This window comes from Oncorhynchus nerka, linkage group LG9a, assembly GCF_034236695.1.
Source record: "Oncorhynchus nerka isolate Pitt River linkage group LG9a, Oner_Uvic_2.0, whole genome shotgun sequence".
In the NCBI taxonomy this organism is placed as follows: domain Eukaryota; kingdom Metazoa; phylum Chordata; class Actinopteri; order Salmoniformes; family Salmonidae; genus Oncorhynchus; species Oncorhynchus nerka.
The window spans coordinates 25,559,481-25,579,220 of record NC_088404.1 but is presented as its reverse complement, the minus strand read 5'-3'; the positions used below and the strand labels follow the sequence as shown (position 1 = coordinate 25,579,220).

Here is a 19,740-nt window from a genome sequence, read left to right as displayed (position 1 = left end):
TTGCGCTCTATGTCTGTGTGGAAACAGAGATGTTACAGAAAGGAGAGGGGAATCCCATTGGACAATGAATGGAGAAACGTCCCACCGTACTGACTGTCGACCCATCACATTCACATTCACAATCCCTTCTCAAAGTCAGGGTATGAGTCGAGAAACCTGCTTATTTTCCTCGAAGGTACGTAATGTCACGATTCCAAAGCTGTATGATATTACAGAGAACAAGTTAATTATCTCAATTCATGGAAATATTTGCAATGCTGTACTTCTTGTTCACGAAATACATGCTAATGTTCAGTTTTTGAGCTAGCACCCAATTGATTCCCATTTACTCCTTGAAGGAGAGCTTTCCTTGTCCCAGAATCGCTCAGAATGCATTGCGCGACGCATGGGCAATGTACACAATTGGCTCTAATTCTAATGTAGTTTCCCATCTCCTTCAAAGTATCTCTGCGGGAAAGAAACGTACTCTGCTCTCGCTCTGGTCAGAGACGAACTGTAAGTTGGACTCAGTGAGATAGACTCCTAAATTGATTTAGCATTTTTTGTGCTGATTTTACAGGTCGCTAGCTACTTCACATGCTGATAATGACTTTGGTATTATTGTGTGTAGCTTTGTTTTATACCTAGCTAGCTACCCAGCTGCAACAGAATTCCAAAAACAATTTTCACATATTTCACAAGCTTGTTATAATGACACAATGAAACATTTGTTCACAAAATATTGTTTTCACACATTAGTGTTATTTAACACTGTTAATCATAGGAATTAGTGGTTTGGGGTGGATTATCCCTTTAACCCATAGGAAGTCCCACACAGTTGACAACTTTAAAATGATGAAAGCCTTCAGTGGCGTTGCCCATGCTAAACAGGCTTCGTGACAAGTGCGCCCTCTATCCATCTCTATGTAAGTGATACACCAAATCCGTAAACATGGGCACCCTCATAGATATCATCATAACTAACTCGCCCTCCAAATACACCTCTGCTGTTTTCAATCAAGATCTCAGCGATCACTGCCTCATTGCCTGCATCCAAAATGGGTCTGCAATCAAACGACCACCCGTCATCACTGTCAAACGCTCCCTAAAACACTTCTGTGAGCAGGCCTTTCTAATCGACCTGGCCGGGGTATCCTGGAATGACATTGACCTCATACCATCAGTAGAGCATGCCTTGTTATTCTTTAAAAGTGCCTTCTTCACCATCTTAAATAAGCATTCCCCATTAAAAAAATGTAGAACTAAGAATAGATATAGTCCTTGGTTCACTCCAGACCTGTCTGCCCTTGACCAGCACAAAAACATCCTGTGGCGTTCTGCAGTAGCATCGAATAGCCCCCGTGATATGCAACCTTTCAGGGAAGTTAGGAATAAATATACACAAGCAGTTAGGAAAGCTAAGGCTAGCTTTTTCAAACAGAAATTTGCATCCTGTAGTACAAACTCAAAAAAAGTTGTGGGACACTGTAAAGTCCATGGAGAATAAGAGCACCTCCTCCCAGCTGCCCACTGCTCTGAGGCTAGGAAACACTGTTACCACCGATAAATCCAACATAATTGAGAATTTCAAGAAGCATTTCTCTATGGCTGGCCATGCTTTCCACCTGGCTACCCCTACCCCGGTCAACTGCCCGGCACCCTCCACAGCAACCTGCCCAAGCCCCCACCATTTTCCTTCACCCAAGTCCCGATAGCTGATGTTCTGAAAGAGCTGCAAAATCGGGACCCCTACAAATCAGCCGGGCTAGACAATCTGGACCCTCTCTTTCTAAAATTATCTGCCGAAATTTTTGCAACCCCTATTACTAACCTGTTCAACCTCTCTTTCGTATCTTCTGAGATTCCCAAAGATTGTAAAGCTGCCACAGTCATCCCCCTCTTCAAAGGGGGTGACACTCTAGACCCAAACTGCTACAGACCTATATCTATCCTACCCTGTCTTTCTAAGGTCTTCGAAAGCCAAGTTAACAAACAGATTACCGACCATTTCGAATCCCACCGTACCTTCTCCGCTATGCAATCAGGATTCAGAGCTGGTCGTGGGTGCACCTCAGCCACGCTCAAGGTCCTAAACGATATCATAACCGCCATCGACAAGAGACATTACTGTGCAGCCGTATTCATTGACCTGGCCAAGGCTTTCGACTCTGTCAATCACCACATTCTTATCGGCAGACTAAACAGCCTTGGTTTCTCAAATGATTGCCTCGCCTGGTTTACCAACTACTGGTGATTCTCTGATCCACCTCTACGCAGACGACACCATTCTGTATACTTCTGGCCCCTCATTGGACACTGTGTTAACTAACTTCCAGATGAGCTTCAATGCCATACAAATCTCCTTCTGTGGCCTCTAACTAATCTTAAATGCAAGTAAAACTAAATGCATGCTATTCAATCGATCACTGTCCAGCATCACTACTCTGGACGGCTCTGACTTAGAATACGTGGACAACTACAAATACCTAGGTGTCTGGTTAGACTGTGAACTCTCCTTCCAGACTCACATTAAGCATCTCCAATCCAAAATTAAATCTAGAACCGGCTTCCTATATCGCAACAAAGCATCCTTCACTCATGCTGCCAAACATACCCTCGTAAAACTGACCATCTAACCGATCCTCGACTTCGGCGATGTCATCTATAAAATAGCCTCCAACACTCTACTCAACAAATTGGATGCAGTCTATCACAGTGCCATCCGTTTTGTCACCACAGCCCCATATACTACCCACCATTGCGACCTGTACACTCTCGTTGGTTGGCCCTTGCTTCATACTCATCGCCAAACCCACTGGCTACAGGTTATCTACAAGTCTCTGCTAGGTAAAGCCCCGCCTTATCTCAGCTCACTGGTCACCATAGCAGCACCCACTCGTAGCACGCGCTCCAGCAGGTATATCTCACTGGTCACCCCCAAAGCCAATTCCTCCTTTGGTCGCCTTTCCTTCCAGTTCTCTGCTGCCAATGACTGGAACGAACTGCAAAAATCACTGAAGCTGGAGACACATATCTCCCTCACTAGCTTTAAGCACCAGCTGTCAGAGCAGCTCACAGATCACTGCACCTGTACATAGCCCATCTGTAAACAGCCCATCTATCTATCTCATCCCCATACTGCATTTATTGATTTATCTTGCTCCTTTGCACCCCAGTATCTCTACTTGCACTCTCATCTTGTGCACATCTACCATTCCAGTGTTTTTAATGCTATATTGTAATTACTTCGCCACCATGGCCTATTTATTGCCTTAACTCCCTTATCCTACCTCATTTGCACTCACTGTATATAGACTTTTTGTTTTCTTTTATCTACTCTATTATTGACTGTATGTTTTGTTTATTCCATGTGTAACTCTGTGTTGTTGTATGTGTCGAATTGCTACGCTTAATCTTGGCCAGGTCGCAGTTGCAAATGAGAACTTGTTCTCAACTAGCCTACCTGGTTAAATAAAGGTGAAATAAAAAAATATGGCAAACTAATTAGAACTGGGCCTTGACCTATTCTAGACCTCAATGATTTTTTATTATTCAAACAAAATGAAAGATTAATTAGGTAGCAATCCCAGACAGGAAAACATTAATTTCAGTCAATTAATCATATGATTAGATCACAACAGAGCTACAGAAGTGATATTGAAATGCAGCATGCACAAAGAGTCTTATGAGATGTGCATATATCTTAATCAAATAACAGTTTAGATCAAATGCACAAAACTGATGAAGCAAAACAGAGAACAACCTGAGACTGGTGTAAAACTGACAAGTGACAGCTAGTGTAATACATGGAATGCTGCTCAAATGGGAATCACCCACCCACTTTATCAGAGTTAGGCCTGGTCTTGTGAATGCTGAAGTCATGTACTATAAGTCATTTGACAGTTTTCCCCCTATCGCTAGTTGGATCATAGACATCTCCCTGTCTTACAAAGATTACTATCTTTGGTAATGTCAGCCATCTGGAGTATCTGAATTTAGGTGAATGCATTTCAAAGATTGTTCCTACCAAAACTCAATATGAAATTCTTGTTCTGCATACCTGTATGAAATAATTGTAAATCACAGGTATTCAATTTAACAAATTGCCTTTATATTGAGTTTTTGGATCTTACCATAGATATAGAAGACCGAGGGCCATCCAACAAACTGAACCAGGACTCCTGCTAAAGGCATGGCAATCACAGCACCTGCATAGGAACCTGGAAACAAGGAAAGGGAAATATGACCATGCCACTGTTGTAGTGCTGTTCTGTCTGGTGTGTAATGGGACTCCATCTAAAGGAAACCCCAATAAAATGATTAAATAGTGATGCCAAGGTATCACAATGATCCGGAGGTAGGTGAAAACACTTTGACTATTAGATTATTATCAGTCTGCAGCCTCTCAGCAACTCTTCTTCAACACAGGACTAGAAAAACATCTCTTAGAAAAAAGGGTCCCAAAAGGGTTCTGTGGCTGTCCCCATAGGAGACCCCTTTTTGGTTCCAAGTAGAACTCCTTTGGGTTCCATGTAGAACCCTCTGTGGAAAGGGTTCTACATGGAATCCAAAAGGGTTCTACCTAGAACCAAAAGGGGTTCTTCAAAGTGTCCTTCTATGAGGACGGCCAAATAACACTTTTTGATTATAAATAGCACCTTTTTTTCTAAGAGTGTAGAAAAGTATTCCATGTCTCATAGGTCATCTTGGTAAGCATAAAGATGCAACAGCAACCATATTGGACTCATCAAATTAGTACTCATTGAAACTGTCCTTGGGAGAGGATGTTTTAATGTATATTCTATTATCTGATGGCCTTATAAACACTCTCGATTTGTGGAAACCCGGGAGCATGATTGTGCTTTTGGACAGTAGGCAATATGACACTTCATTTGGGTTGAATGGGAGAGGACCTCCTTCAGAGTGAGCAGGTGAAGCGCGTGAGGGCAGTCTTTCATTCAGTGGTGATGTCAAGAGGGTTTGGAAGCGCCGGTTGTCATGGCACCAGTTTATTCTGAAAGATGGCTGTTTTAATGCATTTTCATGGGGAACAACAGCCGACATCTGCAAAACAAAACAACCTTCCCAGTCCCTATTTTCAGCTATTTTACCACAATGCTAAGCATCTCTAGACAGAGAACAATGATATATATATTCAATGGATTCAGTTAAAGGCCCAGTGCAGCCAAAAACGTGGTTTTCAGTGTTTTGTATACACTGAGTATACAAAACATGCTCTTTCCATGGCTTACACTGACCAGGTGAATCCAGGTGAAAGTTATGATCCCTTATTGATGTCACTTGTTAAATCCACTTACAGTATATCAGTGTAGATCAGTGGAGGCTGCAGAAGGAAGGATGGCTCATAATAATGGCTGGAACGGAGAAATTGGAATGGCATTGAACAAATGGAAACCAATTAAGATGCCACCAACCTCCTGTGGTGTAGATGAAGGGGAGGAGACAGATTAAATAAGGATTTTTAAGTATTGAAACAATTGAGACATGGATTATGTATGTGTGCCATTCAGAGGGTGAAAGGGCAAGGCAAAAATATTTAAGTGCCTTTGAATGGGGTATGGTAGTAGGTGCCAGGCACACTGGTTTGTATTAAGAACTGCAACGCTGCTGGGTTTTTCACGCTCAACAGTTTCCCGCGTGTATCATGAATGGTCCACCACCCCTTGTAGAGTCAACGCCCTGACAAATTGGGCATTCAAATGTAACTAGTACTTTTGGGTGTCAGGGAAAACTTATGGAGTAAAAAGTACATTCTTTTCTTTAGGGATGTAGTGAAGTAAGAATTGTCCAAAATATAAATAGGAAAGTACAGATACCCCCAAAAAACGACTCAAGTAGTACTTTAAAGTATTTTTACTTATGTACTTTACACCACTGGAAAAGACTGAAATTTAAGCTGGTTTTGGTGGGATGGAGGTTTTGACCTGCCTGTGGACATCACCAGACGGCTATTTTGTTAATAGACCAATAAGAGAGTTCCAAACCTCTGCCATTAACCGCTAGTTTTCAGTTTTCCCTCCCCACTCAGACCACTCCGAGACAGTCTGAGAAAAATTCTTGCTTGAATTGCTCTTTACTAAAAATCTATTTTTGAAAATATTTTTTATCATTTTAATTGAAAACCATCACAAGCTAAATACTTGTTACTCAGAAATGATTTGATATTGAGATAAAAATGGATGCATTAGGCCTTGAAACTAATAGGGTTGACTGTGGTTATGGGTTCAACAGAAAGGCAGGCAGGGTATTTTTGAATATCCATTTGATTTACTGAATGAATTACATTTTGGTTTTCCTGTCTTCTACCACATCTTTTCACATGAAAGTTTTGCTATTGTGGAAAATCATCAGCACAATTTCATAAAGCTCAATTGGATTGGAAGAAAAACAGTTGAATGGAAAGAAATTAAATTAACTTTATTTGACTCAAACATTGCACCTTTATTAAGCTTTTCAATTTTCATATCACTTACCACAGAATGAGGTGGTGGCCAGTCGACTTCTCTCCAGGGGAGGGGCCCATTTGGCCCACATCCCATGGCATGCAGGGTAGGTAACACCCTGTACAAGAAACATTATATGGTATCATTATTCTGAAAAATCAACATGAGTGAAGAGATACAGATAAACATGTGTCTCTGTACTGTCTAGATATGTACTGTATATGAGCTTGGTCAAATGATCAATCATTATGACGGCGACTGTTGACAACTTGAATTGGGCTACATTTAGTAGATTTGGTGAGATTTTGGCTTAGATTCGACCTGAAAGTGTCAATGAAATCTGGCAACACTGAAGACGACTCACCTCCACCAAGCCTTGCAGGATGCGGACTAACATGACACAGCCGTAGTGCCTTCTGGCTGCTGAAGGGATGAACATATTCAGTATGGACGTGAGAAAAATGGCCGCCCCAAACACTCTGTGGAAACATTACATTATAGTGTGACTAGGTTGTAGACAACAATGGCGTAAAAAAAAGGGTAGCATTGCACATTCTTTCAATAATGCATACCACATTACATATGAGCTGAGAATGTAACATAACAGCTACTTAGAGCATTATAAAAGCTTGATGGAACATTAACCAATTGCGACATACAACAACCAAGTCAACAACAACCCATCACATACTGTCATGGTTTGTACTGCTATAGACTTAAATGTTATAAACAGTCACATTTGAACAAATGTGAGCACCAAAGACTACCGCCATTAACTCAACACCAATCATCAATGTTCCTGAATTAGTCAGTCCCTCCCAGGTCTCCCCTATCCTCGACTCTAGCCGTTCTAGGAGAATACGGTGTGATCTCTGGCACTACAAGACTAGTTCTCCCCTAACCTGCCCTTCTGGCAGGTGCCAGCTTAAAATGACCAATCCAACATCACACAATATGACAGATCTAATATATCTGCCTTTGAAGGACAGACAGAGATCCCATACGATTATGCTTCATTACCATTGCTCCCCTCTTTCCTCACTCCACCCCTCCCTTTTCCAAAACCGGGTGTAAGTGACACTTGTAATATTCCAGTGGCTGGCGTCTCAGGGAGAAATCAGAGGCAGGATCTTTCATTATTAACTCTGTCAATGGCGTGTCCTCTTTTCCTGTGAAACTTTTATTACAGGACTGCTATCGGCCCCATCAGATCTGCACGCTCACCACACACACGCACACCAGACGGCTTTACCCCTGGCTGCTTTAACCCTTACCTAACACACACACACCAGTTTAACCCTTACCACCCACACAAACACTACATGCCTTTTTCACCTAGGCTCCTAAAACGTTTCTCTTATAGCTCTGACTCCACACACTGACTAACAATTCCAAATATCCTATCTTTCTGTTCTAAACCTCACCACACACATTGACTGACTGCCTATTTCAGACACCCAATCTGTCTGTTCCTGCCCTCAGCACAAGTATCCATTCCAAACCCACCCGAGTCACCTATTTAACCCTCTGTAGTCCACCCACAAACCAGTTGTATCAAAATACCTTACATTTCCCTTTAATTTCAGTCTCAAGGAAGGAGATCATTAGCAGTGGGAAGGCCTAACCTGTTGGCGGCCAGCTTGTTGGAGATGAAGCCTCCAGGGATCTGTGTGACGATGTAACCCCAGAAGAAGGAGCCATGGATCAGTCCCACAGTCTCTGGGTCCCAGTTGAATTGAGCTGGCTGGGGAACAGAGTAATATAATATAGGGTATTTAACTGGTTACGAGTTCTTTCACATAAAAAAAAAGTGTGTCTGTGTGTGTTGGTGCGTGAGTGTGTGTGCGCGCATGCGTGTGAGTGTGTGTGTGTGTCGGGGGCTATTGTGTTGTTAGAGATTGAAAATAGAGCCAGAGGACTGTTTGGGTGAATCTGCTGTCCTTCAGAACAACGCTTGAACTTTTCCATCCAAATATCAGCTGTTGAATTACAATGCTACTATAATAAAACATAAAACAACATTCAAGGCTTTGTTCATCTCCTATCATGTTCCCCTGTTTCAGGAATGGATGATTAATGGAGTTAATTGAGAGGATTAAACTCAAAGATTTTGATATGCAATCTAATTTTGTATTCTGGCCTACATTGACGACTGGCTAACCGGTGATGCTAGATGAATCATTGATTATTGACTATTGTCGTCTAAGAAGCCTATTTCACATGCCCATTCACTACTATGGAGTGATATAAAAAAGGTATGTTTGCAAAATTCATTCACTGGCACTGCTGGCACTGATATCATTCTGTGGCGAAGCCACACTAAGCTCTTCTCTCCACTGGTGCACTCTCCAAATTCACACCAATTGATCGAACGCATTGTTTTTGTATTGAAAATGTTTTCTCAAGTTAAACAACATATTTCTTAAATCTATATTCAATATAATCTTACAATAATCGCTATCGTTACATTACTTCATTCCATTACTGTTTTTTTGCAACATTGTAGACAGCTACCCACTGAGCACAGATGTCAATTCAACGTCTATTCCACATTAGTTCAACGTAATTTCATTGAAATGACGTGGAAACAACGTTGATTCAACTAGTGTGTTTCCTATCTGTTTCATTATGAGGCTGCAGATAGCCAAGCAATTAGAGCATTGGGCCAGAAACCTAAAGGTCGCTGGTTTGAATACCCGAGCCAACGAGGTGCAAAAGTTGTTGTTGTGCTCTTGAGCAAGACACTTAACCCTAATTTGCTCCAGGGGTGCTGTACTACTATGGATGACCCTGTGAAACAAAACATTTCATTGCTTCTATCTGGTGTATGTGACAATAAAAAAGATATGCAGTACTGTATATTGTTGCATTTATTTACTGTTTGATACTCAGAGCTGCGGTTTTTCACTGCATTCATGAGGAAGATGTTTTTTATTTCGCTCAAGAAACTGTTCCTTTCTTTTGAGTCTGTATTTCCCCAAAATGTTTGATGCTTGCCTACCAATCTGTCTTGTGTCCAGACCTTTCAGTGACAAAATATGTAAGTATGTTTCAATATTTTTTACAAGACAGCCATGTATGATTGGAATATCGGAGTTTGGTGAAATGCCAATTACATTTAAAGGCAGTGGTGTCATATGTTGCTGCATTCAAGCCTTAAGGTTATTTTCTTCTGAATATGGAAGTTTGAACTTTGTAAATAGGCCTTGGAACCACAGCTGCACCTATGAACCTATGCTGCTTCATTGCCCTTACAACTGCTATCCTACAAGGTTCCTATGATACACACCCCATAATGCACTATGGATTATTTTTTAAATCATTTTTGGGTCATTTACCCCTTTTACTCCCCAATTTGTAGTTACAGTCTTGTCCCATCACTGCAACTCTCCTACGGACTCAGGAGAGATGAAGGTCAAGAGCCATGTGTTCTCCAAAACACGACCCTGCCAAGCCACAATGCTTCTTGACACTCTGCTTGCTTAACCAGCCGCACCAATGTGTCGGAGGAAACACCATCCAACTGGCGACCGGGGTCAGCTTGCAGATGACCGGTCCACCACAAGGAGTCACTAGAGTGCGATGGGACAAGGTAATCCCGGCCGGCCAAACCCTCCCATAACCCGGACGACGCTGGGCCAATTGTGCACCGCCTCTTGGGTCTCCCGGTCATGACACAGCCTGGGATCAAACCCGGGTCTGTAGTGACGTCACTAGGGAGGCCCCTATGGATCATTTATTTATTTTATGTCAGTGATTTCCGTCTTTCTCTCTCACCTGGAGTACAGGTGTCCCATTGATGTAGACTGTGTTGTTGTTGACCATCTCCACAATGGCCACCCCCAGGTTGCAACGGATGCCAAATGAGATGCAGAAGCCCAGTCCACTGAGAATGGCGATGATGTAGCGCTTGGGCAGGCCGCAGCAACCGCAGTCAAACAGAGGGGCATTGTGGCGAGGAGCCATCGGTTGCCCGTCGTCCGTGAGCTCCATCTGGTCATCCTCGTCCACATTGGTCCCATCAATTTTTCTGTAACACAAAACATGGGAGTTGAGAAAACAATCAACGTTCCTACGAAGTTCCACAGGATGACATTGGTAAGTGTTTAATGGATAACATTGTCATACTACACTACACAGGCCTACTACAATCAAGTATGGTGTATACAAAAAGTATTTGTATACCTGATACCCTTGAATGACACTTTACATTAAATCTACTATGATATTTAAAACAGTCTTTAAAAGACAGGAAGGAGTGGAGACTGCCCACTACCCATGAGAGTTACAAGGTGAACTCAGCATGCCATTGTGAAAAGGTCCCTGTGCATCTGATATTTGGTTCCCCCTCACCCTCCTCCCCACTTCTGTACACCTGTTCCACTACCCAGCGTCTCTCTCTGCCCTCATCCCGCAGCGAGCAGGAATTGCTTTCATCTGGCCGCTTCAGATCTCCACCTGAGTACCTCTATCTGGGAAGAAATTAATATGGGGGTCTTGTTTTTTATGGGGGTCTTGTTTTTTCATGCATTTGGTCTCCCTAGCACATACAGCCATTGTTATTGAATGGTATGTCCTAAGTATATATATATATATATATATGTTTTCAATCCCCTTCATATGGACAGCTGTCGTGATACACAGGCAAATACGGTCAGTGTTTGAAGCGTCATCCCATCCATCACAAACAAACTAAATGTGAACAGTATCAGCCTCTTTGTGTTACATTGGTGTGGAGTTCATTTGCACAGCACAAACCCAATGGATGACAGTGTAATAGATATTCTCAACACACCTCCAGGCAGTTTACAGACAGAGTGTTTGATGGAGAAGTGGGCAAAAAGGAGAGTCTTGCAAACTCGTATCCAATCTTTTAAGACACCGTGAAAAAATCCCTTGTTTGCTACAATTGTTATGTTAAGGGTCAGGTACTGCCCTATAGAGAAGCCGTTGAGGCTTTATTTACTACCTTTGACCCAACCCATGGAAATGTGTGAGTTAAGCATCTTATCAACTGTCTTCAGCCATAGTGTCCATTGACAGACTGAGTCAGCCATTTTAGAATTTGCACCATAATCAGGTTCCCGAAGTAGCGCATGAGAGTATAGAGCGCTAATTTTATCTGCTGCAGAACCGGTAAAGTGCACCTTAAAAGCACTTAAAAACATTAAAAGTGTTAAAGCTAGGCTTGTAAAGGAAGGGTATATTACCTGAAACTTTTGAAGTTTACCAGTAAACTACCAGAAGCTTTTTAACTTTCAAGGAATATATAGAATTTGATCAGATGACATCTAGTGACTTTTTTTGGGTACTTCAATTTATAAGAGGTGTCTGTAATTATCTCTGGCAATCTGTGTGGCCTTCTGATTTTAAAATAAATAAAAAATAAATCTGTATTTAATGTTTAATATGAGGATTTCAACACATTCTATTGTTTTTTACACGCTTATTTATTTTACTATGTCAAAATGTCTTTGTTGTAAATGTTTTGGGGCCAAACTGGTGGCAGTTGTGAAATAAGACAAGAGTTGGAAGAGTTGCAGAGTTAACTGAAAATAATGCCATTGTTGATAATATGCTTTTTCATTAATTAGGCTATTTTCTCTTGAACCATATGGTCTATATACTAGAAACTCATGGACAGTTGGACACAGATACAAAAAATGAATACTATATATTAATATTTTATTTTTCAATGATAAATTACCAGAATTGACATAGATTGCCATAGATTACCATAGATTGTTAATTATCATTCTTCCATTAACTTTGGTAAATTACCAGTAGCTTTGCAACCCTAGTCAAAGCATTAGCGGTAGCAAAACATAGAACAACCACAAATGCAATATACAGTGCATTCTGAAAGTATTCAGACCCCTTGACTTTTTCCACATTTTGTTATGTTACAGCCTTATTCTAAAATTAATTCAATTGTTTTCTCCCCCTCATCAATCTACACACAATACCCCATAATGACAAAGCAATAACAGGTTTAGACATTTTTGCAAATTAATAAAAAATACAAAAATGAAATATACATTTATTATAAAAATACAAATACTTAAAATACATTTAAGTATTCAGACCCTTTACTCAGTACTGTGGTTCAATTCCGGGCACTGGCTGGGCCACTCAAGAACATTCAGAGATTTGTCCCAAAGCCAGTCCTGCGTTGTCTTGGCCGTGTGCTTATGGTCGTTGTCCTGTGGGAAGGTGAATGTGGAGCAGGTTTTCATGAAGGATCTCTCTGTACATTTCTCCGTCCATCCTTCCCTCGATCTTGACTAGTCTCCCAGTCCCTGCCACTGAAAAACATCACCACAGCATGATGCTGCCACCACCATGCTTCACCGTAGGAATTGTGCCAGGTTTTCTCCAGATGTGACGCTTGGCATTCAAGCCAAAGAGTTCAATCTTGGTTTCATCAGACAAGAAAATATTGCTTCTCATTGTCTGAGGGTGCCTTTTCGCAAACTCCAAACGGGCTGTCATGTGCCTTTTACTGGGGAGTGGCTTCCGTCTGGCCACTGTACCATAAAGGCTTGATTGGTGGGGGGCTGCAGAGATGGTTGTCCTTCTGGAAGGTTCTCCCATCTCCACAGAGGAACTCTGGAACTCTGTCAGAGTGACCATTGGGTTCTTGGTCACCTCCCTGACCAAGGCCCTTCTCCACCAATTGCTCAGTTTGGACGTGCGGCGAGCTCTAGGATGAGTCTTGGTGGTTCCAAACTTCTTCCATTTAAGAATGATGGAGACCATTGTGTTCTTGGGGACCTTCAATGCTGTAGACATATTTTGGTACCTTTCCCCAGATCTGTGCCTCAACACAATCCCGTCTTGGAGCTCTATGGACAATTCCTTCAACCTCATGGCTTGGTTTTCACTCTAAAATGCACTGTCAACTGTGGGACAGTGCATGTGGGACAGTGCACTGCGGCAGGTAGCCTAGTGGTTAGAGCGTTGGGCCAGGAACCGAAAGGTTGCTAGATCAAGTCCCTGAGCTGACAAGGTAAAAATCTGCATCTCATTCTGCCCTTGAACAAGGCAGTTAACCCACTGCTCCTAGCATGTCATTGTAAATAATAATTTGTTCTTAACTGACTTGCCTAGTTAAATAAAATATATATAGACAGGTGTGTGCCTTTCCAAATCATGTCCACTTATTTGAATTTACCACAGATGGACTCCAATCAAGTTGTAGAAACATCTTAAGGATCATCAAACTAATTTTCGAGTCTCATAGCAAAGGGTCTGAATACTTATGTAAATAAGGTATTTCTGTTTTTTTCAAATTAGACCTGTGCAAACATTTCTAAAACCCTGGCCTGAAAGTAGGAGCCACTTCAAAGTAGCCACCTTTTGCCTTGATGACAGCTTTGCACACTCTTGGCATTCTCTCAACCAGCTTCAACTGGAATGCTTTTCCAATATTCTTGAAGGAGTTCCCACATATGCTGATAACTTGTTGGCTGCTTTTCCTTCATTGTGCGGTCCAACTCATCCCCTACCATCTCAATTGGGTTGAGGTCGGGTGATTGTGGAAGCCATGTCATATGATGCAGCACTCCATCGCTCTCCTTCTTGGTCAAATAGCCATTACACAGCCTGAAGGCATGTTGGGTCATTGTCCTGTTGAAAAACAAATGACGGTCCCACTAAGCATAAACCAGATGGGATGGCGTATTGCTGCAAAATGCAGTTGTAACCATGCTGGTTCAGTGTGCCTTGAATTCTAAATAAATCACAGACATTGTCACCAGCAAAGCAGAACCACCATCACACCTTCTCCTCCATGCTTCACGGTGGGAACCAGACATGCGGAGATCATCCGTTCACCTACTCTGCGCCTCACAAAGACACAGCGGCTGAAACATAAAATCTCAAATTTGGACTCATCAGACCAAAGGACAGATTTCCACCAGTCGGATGTCCATTATTCGTGTTTCTTGGCTGAAGCAAATCTCTTCTTCTTATTGCTGATCTTTATTAGTGGTTTCTTTGCAGCAATTCGATCATGAAAGCCTGATTCACACAGTCTCCTCTGAACAGTTGATGTTGAGATGTATCTGTTACTTGAACTCTGTGAAGCATTTATTTTGGCTGCAATTGGAAGTGCAGTTAACTCTAATTAACTTATCCTTCCTGTGGAGTTCCTCATGAAAGCCAGTTTTATCATAGCCCTTGATGGTTCTTGCGACTGCACTTGAAGAAGCATTCAAAGTTCTTGAAATTTTCCTCTTTGACTGACCTTCATATCTTAAAGTAATGATAGGCTGTTGTTTCTCTTTGCTTATTTGAGCTGTTCTTGCCATAATATGGACTTGGTCTTTTATCAAATAGGGCTATCTTCTGTATACCACACCTACCTTGTCACAACACAACTGATTGTCTCAAACATATTAAGAAGGAAAGAAAGAAATTCCACAAATTAACTTTTAAGAATGCACACCTGTTTATTTAAATGCATTCCAGGTGACTACCTCATGTAGCTGGTTGAGAGAATGCCAAGAGTGTGCAAAGCTGTCATCAAGGCAAAGGGTGGCTAATGTGATGAATCTCAAACATAAAATATATTTAGATTTGTTTAACATTTTTTTGGTTACTTCCTGATTCCATATGTGTTATTTCATGCATGTTGTCACATGTAAAGATCTTGTGAAATTCATCCATTTTTTCCGTAAGGGACCCCTGCTTTCTCCATCCCCCATCCGTATTTCCCAGCTCACAGATTGTGCGCTCTTTTATCTAAAATAGACTGGACAAATGCTATGAGAATGGTTGATCATTATCAGAAGGAGGAAATGATGCTTGGCTCGCCTCAACACTAATAAAATAGTATTAGTGCCTTTTTAATAAAGTAGTTTCTATCCTCTAAGTAGACCAAATTGATCTCTGATCTACCGAGTGGATGAAAAACATGGAGATAATTATGCCTCAACAGAGAATTGAAAACAATCTCTCTTTCTCAAGAGCTAGTTTTCAATTTCATCATTTTGGTCAAAGCTACAGTGGCAACATCAAAAACGGCCAACTGTAACCTATATTGTACTTTCTGACATTCAACTGACATATCGTGTCAACTGATGGTATAATAAACAAAGTTGCTTTCCTTGTCAATCTCCTTGTCTTTTAAAGACAAAGAGTATGGATCCCTGTTTAAAATTGATCTGTAAAATCACAAGAACAACATTTAATTGATAATTGTCTTGATAAATCCAAAATGATTTATTGTTTTCCAGTCAGATGAAAGTTAAGTGTGACATCATCCTCTCTGCATGAGGTCCATGATGTCATTATGTCTATCCAGTGGTGGAAAAGGTTCCCAATTGTCATACTTGAGTAAAAGTAAAGATACCTTAGTAGAAAATGACTCAAGTAAAAGTGAAAGTCACTCAGTAAAATATTACTTTGGTAAAGTCTAAAAATATCTGGTTTTAAATATACTTAAGTATCAAAACTAAAAGTAAATGCAATAAATCCCTTAAAATTAAATATATTACGTAAACCAGACTGCACCATTTCTTTTCATTTACAGATGGCCAGAAGCACACTCCAACACTCAGACATCATTTACAAATGAAGCATTTGTGTTTAGTGAGTCTGCCAGTTTAGAGGCAGTAGGGATGACTATGTGTTCTCTTGATAAGTACATTCAACCTTTTTTCGCACTGAAAATTGCCAATATTCCAAGAACCCCATAGGAGGTGGGGTTCATCGAGGAACCTCCTTAGTTGGTGGGGGGTTCTTTCAGGAACCTAACTGCCCAACTGAAACATTTGGATTTGAAAGGACCGCAGGTGCAGGCACTTAACTGAAATATTTAAAGATCTTCTCAATTTAAGGTAAGGTTTGTCCCTTGTAGGATCTAAATTGATATTGTTTTACGATGATACATATATCTTTTCATATTTGTGCCAATCTTTCTAAAACAGTAAATGAACACAATTCAATGGATATCAATCAAATAGGTAAGAATATGAAGGCTATAAGAATATGTTGAAGGCTAGCTGTATTGGGTGAAGATAACTGAACTGCTTTTGTGTCTGTGTCTGCAGGTATACAGACGAGGAGGCATACAAAGGTATGTCAATTGGTAAGTATGTTATGCAGATCACATTTACCATCTTCCTCTCTTACCTCTTCAATGAATATCCCATAAGCCTCTACATTATGGACAAGGTATGTGTATGAAAACCATTATCAAAACAGTTTTTTAAATTCACGTTCATCACAAAAACAAAGGTATGAATACTGTTGTGCATATGTTTTGTTAATCATCTGTAGAATTACTATTTTTTGGATTCCCAGACTTCACCCTCCCTACACCTCTGATGAATATAACAGGAAACCTGTTCGATCACCATGCAATGCAAAATCATTCTGGCTGTGGATACGGAGAACATCAACACATTAATGTCAACACGCCAGAGGATGTACCCATTGGACTTGGGGCTCTGCTGGGAGTTGACTTCATATTTTGATTTCTTAATTCTGCATTGCCGTTAATATAAACACTGACAACTAAAATATTGTGTTATTGTTATGTATATTAATATATATTTTTAATAATAATAGGGGGGGTAGTTTTTAAAAAATGAACCCCAAAAATTTTATTCAAAAGGTTATTCGAGTAACCATCAAAAGGGGTTCTTTGAAGAACCCTTTTAAAGGGTTTTTCAAATATGTTATAGTGGTTCCCCCACAGTTTCAATTTGAAGAACCCCTCAAGGATACTCCAGGAACCTTTTCTTTTTAGAGTGTAGTACTTTTACTTACTTTACACCACTGTGTCTATGAAGTTCTATGACTGTTGAGTTGTCACTCAGGTCATACAGAACAGAGGCTGTGTGTTTTATTGTTCAATGTCATTATCTCACAACCTTTTTTTGTACCAAGGACAGCTGATATTTAAAGAAGCTCTTACGAATGGGCTTAAACAGTGTCAGTTAACAGACTGGTCAGCAACTGCAAAATTCTAGAGAGACCCTATTGAGAGAACCATGTCATTCCGTGTGATTTTTGTATTTCAGACAATAAATTACGTCTCATGGGAAAAATTATTTTGCTTTGGTATAATATTATTATTATTTTTTAACCATTTAGCGCAGTTGTTTGGTAGGAAATACCTGGTCATTTCTGTACTGTGTCAAATGAAGTGTTAAGTTAATTATTGAATGGAATCATTTTCAAGATGCTCACTTTATAGTCAGGCTATAATTGATTCATAAGGAAAAATTGAAAGAGTGATTAACTGGATCCATAATATATAACTCAATAAATAATGCAGTCTGTCCCAGAGCAATCTGAAATACCCTCTTGAAAAAACAAACAGGTTTCATCTGAAAATGAGATTTAGCCTAATGATTCATTCGGCTCATGCTTAATTCCTCTTTTCCTCTCTTGGTCTCTCTGGATTCACATTTCTTTAGTTTCATCTGTTAGTATTGATTTTAGCAGTTTGGTGGAATATAATTTTCCCACAGCATGGATCCTTGTAGACTTTAATAAAGCACTTCATTCAGCATTTTCCCAGTGTTTGTAAAGTGTTTCAAATTAAACTGATGTAAATGTATGACATGAAATAGAAAGATACAATTGGATACAATTCTGATAATTGTGTTCTGATATTACAATCCTTATATACTGTACATGATAACTGCTTGTTGGATAAATATGTCCAGTTCACCTTCTTTATACAATTTCATATTGTAGATTCTGAAATAATCAATCAACTGTTCACACTGTTTGGCTTGCTCTTGATCTATTTCATACTGCACAGTGAACATTCTGGCTCTCAACATGCAAAATTCCCTTTCACAGGAAATTGCCCTCTTACTTGGTTTATCTATTTTAAGACAACAATCTACCTCATACATGGAAGTTCCATATTCATCATCCTCCCCTTGTGAAATGTGTATCAGATATGAAATATGTATCATAATGTCTTAAAATAAAACCTTTGATTACATCACTGGGATTGCCTGGTAAGAAAAATAATCAAATATTTAGTTATCTCTGGGTACAGTACATGGTGAGCTTCATGTTCTGCCTCTAAGGTTCTTCAACCCTCCTGTCCCCACCACTGGCTTTGTTCATAGATTTAAGAATTTTGACCAAATGATCTACGTTTGGGATTATAGGACCACAATTGTTTAACAGTGTATATACAGATTTTTATATGAAGATCCTAAAATACAATAAGATAACTAAGATACAATACCTACAAGTACTCCAAAATATTATCATACAACTCACTTATGTGAAATGATCGGATCTATTGCTATAAGTAGATATCAAACCCGCACTGTGCCGTGCTTTCACTCCATTGAGTCACACACATCTCTCAGTCAGAGAGTAGGGATTCACACCTATACAATCACAGTTCTCCCATAATTTCCAGACACTCCCAGACTCACCTCTGCAGGTTCCCCAGACCGTCTCCTACTGTATTCTTCACCTCCTCCTTCCCTGGTTTCAGAACCCGCTCCTTCAGCCCCGAAAACCCCCCAAAAGGCATCCTCTTCTGTTTCTCCCTGTCCTGTTCCCTCTCTTTATTTCACAGGAGTATGTCTCTCCCCCTATTTCTTGCACACTTTGCTCTGAAAAAGACAAAAAAGATCTGCTAGATGTGGTTGCTCATCTTTCCTGAGTTCTTATGCACCATGGGGCTGGCTCCGCCTTTGTGTGGTGCCACGGGTCCCTCAGACGTTCCTCAGATGTGAGATGGGCTTATGCTGTCTGGATCAGACTGGGATACAAGGGGATGATGGGCACAGTGAGGAATGACTAGGTGGAGGTGGAGGGTGTTCTTGTTGAGGCTAAGGGTGTGCAGATGTACACCTCAAGGTCCAAGGCACCAGATAGAACTCCTAGCATGGAATGTGTCACGTCACCTTCAGGGGGTTCAGTGGGAAGAGAGATACATGGAGGGAGGGAGAGAGAGAGAGTGAAAGAGTACAATCCACCACCTCAGTATCTTCAACAGCCCCCTTTGCTTTCCTCGCCTTCTGATAGCTCCACCAGATGTTGCGTGGAGGGGCTGGGGTACCTGTCTGCCTCCCCTCCTAAAGTCCACCCCCGTTCCCTCATTAGCTCCCAGCCCTCTAGCCCCACATCCTCAGCCAACCATGATCATCTGATACCAACCTAGTGGATGAATGATTAAATATTGACAAGCTGCATTCAAAGAGAGACAAGAGTACCGTGGCTGCTGTGGTGTAACATAAGACTCAACTATAATCATGTTCCCGGTACACCACTCCCCATTCTTTGGCAGCTTTTCCATAGGCCTATCATT

General features: G+C 40.8%; 1 protein-coding gene across 1 annotated transcript in view; it reads right to left on the bottom strand.

Moving 5' to 3' along the window:
* The window catches only part of slc17a8 (solute carrier family 17 member 8), a 32,803-nt gene extending 13,282 nt beyond the window's left edge, over positions 1-19,521 (bottom strand). The window contains exons 1-6 of the mRNA XM_029668904.2: positions 18,860-19,521; positions 10,221-10,473; positions 8,069-8,187; positions 6,808-6,922; positions 6,474-6,561; positions 4,113-4,199 (exon numbers count right to left, since the gene is read on the bottom strand). Of these exons, the coding sequence (XP_029524764.1) occupies positions 4,113-4,199; positions 6,474-6,561; positions 6,808-6,922; positions 8,069-8,187; positions 10,221-10,473; positions 18,860-18,960 (763 nt within the window). The 5' untranslated portion in view covers positions 18,961-19,521. The remainder of the gene's footprint in view (positions 1-4,112; positions 4,200-6,473; positions 6,562-6,807; positions 6,923-8,068; positions 8,188-10,220; positions 10,474-18,859) is intronic.
* Between the last annotated feature and the right edge of the window lie 219 nt (positions 19,522-19,740).